We start from the raw sequence: 7536 nt of genomic DNA, 5'->3' as shown, positions 1-7536 counted from the left end.
CTAGTACAGTTTTACTTACGTAATAGACAGGGTGTTGTTGTCCGTCCAGCTCTTTGACCGGGACTGCGCTGACTGCAGTCTCAGTGACTGACAAGTATACCGTCAGGGGTTCATCTTTGACTGGTTTTACCAGCAAAGGTGGAGAAGATAGATATGCTTTTAGGTCTTCGAAGGCTGATTGGTGGTCAGGAGTCCACTGGAAGTTTTTATTTTTCCTGAGCAGGTTGTAAAATGATTTGCACCTTTTTGATGATCTTGAAATGAACCTGTTCAGGGCGGCTATTCTTCCTGTTAATTTTTGTATGTCCTTGACCGTTTTTGGTAGTTCCAGCTCCAAGATAGCTTTGATCTGTTCAGACCTGGCTTCTATTCCTCTCTTTATCACCATATAGTCCAAGAACTTGCCTGCTGAGACTCCGAAATGGCATTTTTGTGGATTTAGCTTCATGTTGAATTTTTCCAGTATTTAGAATGCCACTTCCAGGTCTTTGATGTGGTTTTCTGCTTTTTTTTTTATTTGACTACCATGTCATCAATGTAGACCTCCATGGTGTCTCCAATTTGGTCTTTGAACATCATGTTGACTAATCTTTGATAATTTGCACCTGCATTTTTCAATCCAAAGGGCATGGCAGTATAGCAATATATTCCCCTTTCAGTGATGAAGGCTGTACTTTCCTGATCCGGGGGATGCATCTTTATTAGATTGAATCTGCTTGAAGCATCCATGAATGTCAACATCTTGTGGCCTGCGGTGGCATCCACCATTGCATCAATATGCGGCAGGGGAAATGGATCTTTTGGGCAGGCTTTGTTCAGGTCGGTGTAGTCCATGCAGACTCTCCATTTGCCATTCTTCTTTTAGACAACTACCACATTGGCTAGCCAGTCGAGGTACATTACTTCCCTGATCATTCCCATGTCTAATAGCTTGTCGACTTCATGATTGATGATTTAATTCCTTTCTACAGCAAATTTTATTCTTTTTTGCAGCACAGGCTTAAATGACTTGTCAATATTTAATTTATGAGTTATAATATTAGCATCTATACCAGTCATGTCAAAATGTGACCAAGCAAAACAAGACATCTAAGTTTTGAGAAAGCTGACCAGATTGGGCCTGGCTGAGTCAAGTGCGTCGGATCCCACAAGTACCTTCCTGTCAGGGTATTCTTGGTCTAGAATGACCTCTCCTGTTTCCATCTGTGATTGGTCTATATATTCTGTCCTGACAGGGGACTTTAGTTGCTATGCGAGGGACTTACCTGACTTTGAAGGTTTCAAAGCCTGATTGTAACATTCCTGAGCTGCTTTCTGTTCTCCCCTGATGGTGGTTATCCCCCATTCAATCGGTATCTTTACGCATTGGCGATATGTCGATGGGATGGCTTTGACGTTGTGGATCCATGGTCTGCCCAGGATTACATTGTATGAGGATAGACAATCCATTACTCCGAATCTTTCATAGGAAGCCACGCCTTCTACATAGGTTGGCAAGTTAATTTCTCCCATGGTGTTCATTGTTTCTTCGCTGAACCCAACCAGGACGCTGGATTTCTTTATGATTTTCTCCTCATCTATGTTCATGGCTTTAAGGACATCCAGCATTACCAAGTTGATTGAACTGCCTCCGTCTATCAGGATTCTTGACACCTTAGCTGTACCAATTTGCATGGTAATCACCAGGCTTGTCTGGTACTACCTGCAAGTCTGAGTCATCAAAGGTAACATCAGGTAATAACTTAGATCTGGAAGGGGGTTGAAGTTTAGACTCCCTGTCAATTCTCTTAGCGGCTGAGCTGGTTAAGCCGCAGATTTCTGAGCCTCGTTTATGAATTTGACTTCATAGATGGGGGGAGGAGGAGGAGGATCCCTGTTGTTTCCTGGATCTTTTTTGTCCGTTCCTTCATCTTTGCCTCTGGGTTGTCGGATTATATCTTTCAGATAGCCTTTCTTTAGGAGGTAAGCCACATGTTTCCCGAGCTGAATGCATTCGTCTGTGGTATGTCCAATATCCTGGTGAAAGTCACACCATCTTGAAGTATCTTTCATGGGGTTGTCGGATTTTTTGGGCCATCTAACTGTGTCTCCCAGGTTTTCCAGGCGTTTGATCAACCCTGCGGTATTTATAGAGAAGTTATATTCAGCAATAGTTGGTAGGCTAGAGAGATTACCTTTGCATTCCTGTGCCACATTGACTTCAGACCGTTCAGGTCTGGAATAAGGCGCTGATCTGAGGTTGTTTCCTTTTTGGTAGGAGCTTTTCCTGTTGGTGTGGCCATAGCTTTGCTTTCCTCTGGATGAATTTGTTCTGAAATTGAGATCTTCTTCCAGTCTGACATGCTCCAGGCGATAGACTGTACGGTAGCAAAGGTTGGCCAAGCCTTCTTGGTGAGATCTGCGTAGATGTCACAATCAAGCAGAACTCCTTGCCTGAAAGCTTCTACTGCTGTCTCCTCATCGCATCTGGGGATGGCCACCTTCTCTTTGACAAATATGGCCAGGAATTCTTTGAGGGGCTCGTCTGGAAGCTGCTTAACTCTGAACAGGTTGCTGGGTCTCTTAGCCATGTCTCTGCTGCTTGTGAATTGCTGGTTGAAGGCATTGACCAAGTCTGGAAAATTCTTGATACTACCATTTGGGAGGTTGATGAACCATTGTAGTGCCTCTCCAGTCAAGGTTGTACCAAAGCCTTTACACATGCAAACCTGCCTGAGTTCGTTGGGTATTGAGGCTGCTAGCATTTTCTGCTTGAATATGGCAACATGGTTTTGTGAATCAGAGGTCCAATCATAGGTTCTCATGGATGGAATGGTGAATTTTTTAGGGAGATCAATCTTTGCAATTTCTTCTGCAAAGGGTGAGTCAGCGAAGCTATCTGTTTCCACTTCAGCTACAGGATCCGGTACTCTGGGTATATTCTCTATCTTGTTGTGGAGTTTCTGGATTTACTGGAGCATGGCCATCATTATTGCTGCCTCTGTCTTGCTTGATGCATTGTCAGGGGTGGTATGTAGATCAGAGGAGGCATCCTTCTCCGGGGTTCCAACACTGGTGAAATCTATTTGTTTGATGATAGATGAAAATGGAGTTCCTGGTTCAAATCTGGTTTTGGAACCTGCAGCCTGATTCTCCAATTTCTTTTTCAGACTGGACTCCGATTCTTTCAGCCTAGTGATTTCAGCTTCTGCCTGGGCTGCTTTTTCTTGTATTGTTTCTAATTCCTTGATTTTAGCCAGGGCAGCAGCTAATTGTTGTTCTGGGGTGAGTTCTACCATTTTCTTGTGTGAATATTAAATGGAAGATGATGAAGATATTTTTTTTTTTTTTTGAAAATTAATGAACTAGAGGCCCCACGGTGGGTGCCAATTGTTTTAGCAGGATTTCCCCTGGAAGGATCCGACTTGGTTATTAAGTAGTGAGGGTATCTAGCTCTTTATATTACGGACAAAAAGTATGAGTAAATGAATGGAAAGAATTAAGTATAAACGATGTTGTTTTTATTTCTTGGATAAGCTGAACAATAATATAGTGTAAATGATTGAATACACAGTAAAAACAGAAGATAAATTGTATTTAAATGATGATTTTCTTATATCCCTTTACAAATGTTTTATCAAGCTATTTATAATCTTCCAATACTATTGTTGCATTCAATCCCAACGCTCCTCTGGACTGTTGGAGTTGTTACCTGAAAACTAGGGCACATTTTGTTGGAATATGTGTCCTCCGACAATAATACGATCACAACTGTCGATCATGATGATCACATGTTTAAATCTCATTTTAAGAATACATGTGGGATGTAATATTTCTGATCAATTGGTCCACACATATCGGTAATGATTGGCTGACTAGAGTTTGACATTACTGTCGTGCGACGGTGGTGATCAATTGATCCCCTTAGGTCATACCTAAAGGGTGACGCTCTTAATTGATTATTTAATTAATCGTATGTCGATACGAGTTAATTAAATTGCTTAAAATTGACGAGTGATTTTGTGAGTAAAGTTAACGTGTCTTATTATAATTTGATTAAATGAGATACGGTCTAAGTAATCGAATTGTTTTATTACTTAGATAAAATTATTGTTTACGAAACAATTGAAATTGAAATTGAATGAATAATTTATTATAAATACAAGACGTTGTAATTTATAATTTGATAAACCGTTTTGGTACAAGTAATTACGAATTACTAGTGAATTTTGTATGTGACATATTTTTTTAATATGTTGATTTTTAATATGTTAAAAATACATTATGGTGTAACATGTCATGTAACATGTGACACATGACAAAATTAACAAATGACAAAATAAAATGGACCTCCCATTTTATATATATGTGCCGAAAATGGAGGGAGTTTAAGGAATACATATTGTGTTTTTATTTAAGTGGAAAACATGATGATTAAAGCCTAATGACTAGCCATGCATGCCTAGTCTTGTCTTGAGAAAAACACAAGACCATGCATTGGGCTCTCCTTCCCCCTCCAACCGGTTTTCTACATAGAAAAGACAATGGCTTTTCTTTTATTATTCACTTCTTCAACAAATAATTTTCTAGTGTAAGAAAATTGATTATTCTCTACATTTTGTGAGACATTTTAGAGAAAGAAAAACCACAAAAACTCTCTTCTCTAAATCAAAATAGAGGAGAATAAAATAAATATTTTGGGTCAATTTTAAGCTAGATTAATAATATTACTAGTTCATAATATTATTAATTATTAAGAGTAACACCTTGGGTATATGCTTTTGGGAGAGGTTCTAATTTGAACCTTGTTCATCTATTATAAGGAAAGCTCAAGCACAAGTGAGAAAGAGAACTCATTTGTGCCCAAAATCCGAAACTACAATAGTAAGAAGTGACGATTTCTTCTCTACTCTTATTCAAGTTTGCATGCATAAGATCTAGTTTAAATTTTATGACTAAATTAAAATGTCACATATATGAATATGTTAAATAATGGAATTAGTGAAACCTAACAAGCGGTATCATGAGCCTTAGGTTGTTTGCATGCAAATCGGTTTATAGTTTTTCCGAGTTATACGATTAACATAGAAAACTAATTAATTTGGATTTATGAAGATAAACCTTAAAATAACTTTGCATGTTAAAAATTTCTGGTCCTAAGTGATTTTTAGGACATTTTGGTTTATTTATGGATTTTATTGTTCATTTTATATAATATTGGCATTAAAATGTGATTTTTATGATAAAAATGTCATATTTTTGGACTAAAAATTGTTAAACTTCGAATTTTTCAGTGGTTTTTGGATATGTTTTCACATATATTATCCACTAATGGCCTGTAAATTTTCATGATAAAATGAGTTGTTTTGCTCGAAATATGGATTTTTAAGTTAAAATCGTATTTAAATGGGTAAATAGGTTAATATGAGTTATATTTCGAATCTCGTCATGGAAATTTATTATGTTGTCACATGCAATTTTACAAGATGTGTGTAAAATATTTGGCTATAATGAAGTCTTTATGCATGATTTAAGAATTTTTGATGAAAAATCACATAAATAGTGATTATAATTAGTAATAATGCTAAAACATACTTTATGACTAAGGAAAAACGTCACATGTTGCATTTTATCATATATTTCAAATCTAAAAGTGAAAAGTTGATGAATAAAATTTTTCTCATATTTTTATGGTCATAATTGTTAAAACCGATAAACCGCAACATTGTTTTTCTCAATAAATTTTCGAACTTTTTAACCTAAGTTTTGAATATTATGAGTGTCAAGTTATTTTTCTAGAATGTTCATGAGTTTAAATTTCAAATTTTGAATTTATTTGAAATTTTTTATAATTTAATTTGAAGTTTATAGCATTTTTGTATTTTTAGGTCTATTTATGAACAATATTAAGAAATCAAGGTTAATTATTGTCAAAATGTTAGTGGAGACTAATTTTGAGTCCTAAGATGGTTAGGGTAATTAACTTGTACATAAATATGAATTTATGTAATTATTGTGATTTTAAAAGGTTATCACGCAAATCCGTAAAAACCAATTAATATACGATATTGGCTCTTTAAAGGCGATTTAGCATAAAATTGAGCATGTTCATACATATTATAATGCTGCATTTTATTTATGATTGTCATATTTTAATTTTATGTAATTTTTGAATTATGTAATTTTACTTAGTATAGCCTTAGTTTTAATTGGTATTACCCGAAATGTATGGGAATATCGATTCGGTTGTAATTATTGTGATCTCGTATCACCGTTTTGTAATTTAATAGATTTATTTTTATTTTATTACAAATGTATAATAGGAAATTATGTAATTCATTTTGTAATTTATTTATTCTGGAGTACCTTGAAGACGGTGCCACTCGAGAAGGCGATCCATCAAAGAAAGTGTTGCCTTGAAATGCGTGCCAAGACCGAAGTTAAAGGGACCAAAGGAGTTGGTTTCCGAATTTGTAATAGTTTATTAGATTTAATATTTTAGGAAGGCCATACTAGGATTTTATTTTTATGCTTTGCATTTTATTTATATGTTGCATGCGTCGCTAAATCGCCATAACTAAACATGCATTTTAATCGAGTAAATCGACCGTGTCAATTATAATTATCGTAGTTCACCGCTTTAGTTCACTTAAAACGTGATAGATAATAAATTGACATGACCTCTCGCTAAATAAACAATTGAGACTTAGCCTTACCAAAAATTAGAAACCATGAAAACCTATTTCGTGAGGGAGTGCGCTCGGCCTTACCGGGGTACAAACCTTGCTACGTAGGGGAAGTGGGTGATAAATGTCTACCCACCGAATTTATAAAGATAAGGGTTGTATTCGACTTTACCGATGCCCAAGTTAATGTAAATTTGGATCATGGACACATTTATTCGAAATTTGGGTTGAACTCAACGAAAGTATTCTCGACGGTTGCCGGATGTGTTTCGGGATAAAGATAAATATTAATGTAATTTTATCGACCAAGAGTTATAAAAGTAGAATCGATTAAAGAGTTAATCCACCGAGTTATATTTATGAGGGTTGTATTCGGCTTTACCGATGCCCAAGTTAATATGAATTTGGATCTTGGAATCATTTATCATAGTTGGGTAGAGGTCACTATGTAAATGCTTTACTTGTTATTTACAAGTATTATTATAACGATAAATGTTAGTTTTCATCATTCCGTTGTCGCATCGTTCGCATCATTCTATTTCTTCACCACAATTTATATACGATATCATTTCGATTTTAGTTCAAATCTCCATTAAAACATCGTAACAGAAGACAAAATTTGAATTTTCTTCTAAAAACCTCGTATTATCCATTGTAAGGATCTCTTGTGAAGAGTATAGATAAAAGTTATTTGTGATCAAAAGGGTTTTTGATTCTTGACTAATATATCTACTTATAATGAATTGTTTCTCATATGCTTAATTGAGTTAAGTACTTTGAAACGTTACATCATTTTGGTAACTAGATTTGTTGGAAATCAAAATTGACCAAAATACTACAACCACTTCAATGAAAATTTTAAAACTAAACA

The 7536-nt window shown here is 35.6% G+C and overlaps 1 protein-coding gene across 1 annotated transcript; it reads right to left on the bottom strand.

Annotated features, from left to right (window-relative positions):
- Positions 1-1803: 1803 nt before the first annotated feature.
- Positions 1804-2804, bottom strand: LOC141613237 (uncharacterized). Its single transcript, XM_074431977.1, has 2 exons — positions 2175-2804; positions 1804-2016 (listed from the first exon to the last, which is right to left on the bottom strand). The coding sequence occupies exons 1-2, from the start codon at positions 2802-2804 to the stop codon at positions 1804-1806; spliced, it is 843 nt and encodes a 280-aa protein (XP_074288078.1).
- Between the last annotated feature and the right edge of the window lie 4732 nt (positions 2805-7536).

Source organism: Silene latifolia, chromosome 11 (genome assembly GCF_048544455.1).
Source record: "Silene latifolia isolate original U9 population chromosome 11, ASM4854445v1, whole genome shotgun sequence".
In the NCBI taxonomy this organism is placed as follows: domain Eukaryota; kingdom Viridiplantae; phylum Streptophyta; class Magnoliopsida; order Caryophyllales; family Caryophyllaceae; genus Silene; species Silene latifolia.
Note: the sequence above shows the minus strand (reverse complement) of the source record. Positions and strands in the feature narration are given on the sequence as shown.

Bases quoted from the DNA above. Each gene is read 5' to 3' on its own strand.
- LOC141613237 (XM_074431977.1), bottom strand. From the start codon at position 2,804: ATGAGAACCTATGATTGGACCTCTGATTCACAAAACCATGTTGCCATA. The intron at 2,017-2,174 runs GTAATCTCTCTA...GACTTTCACCAG, and splicing joins TGTGGCACAGGAATGCAAAG to GATATTGGACATACCACAGA.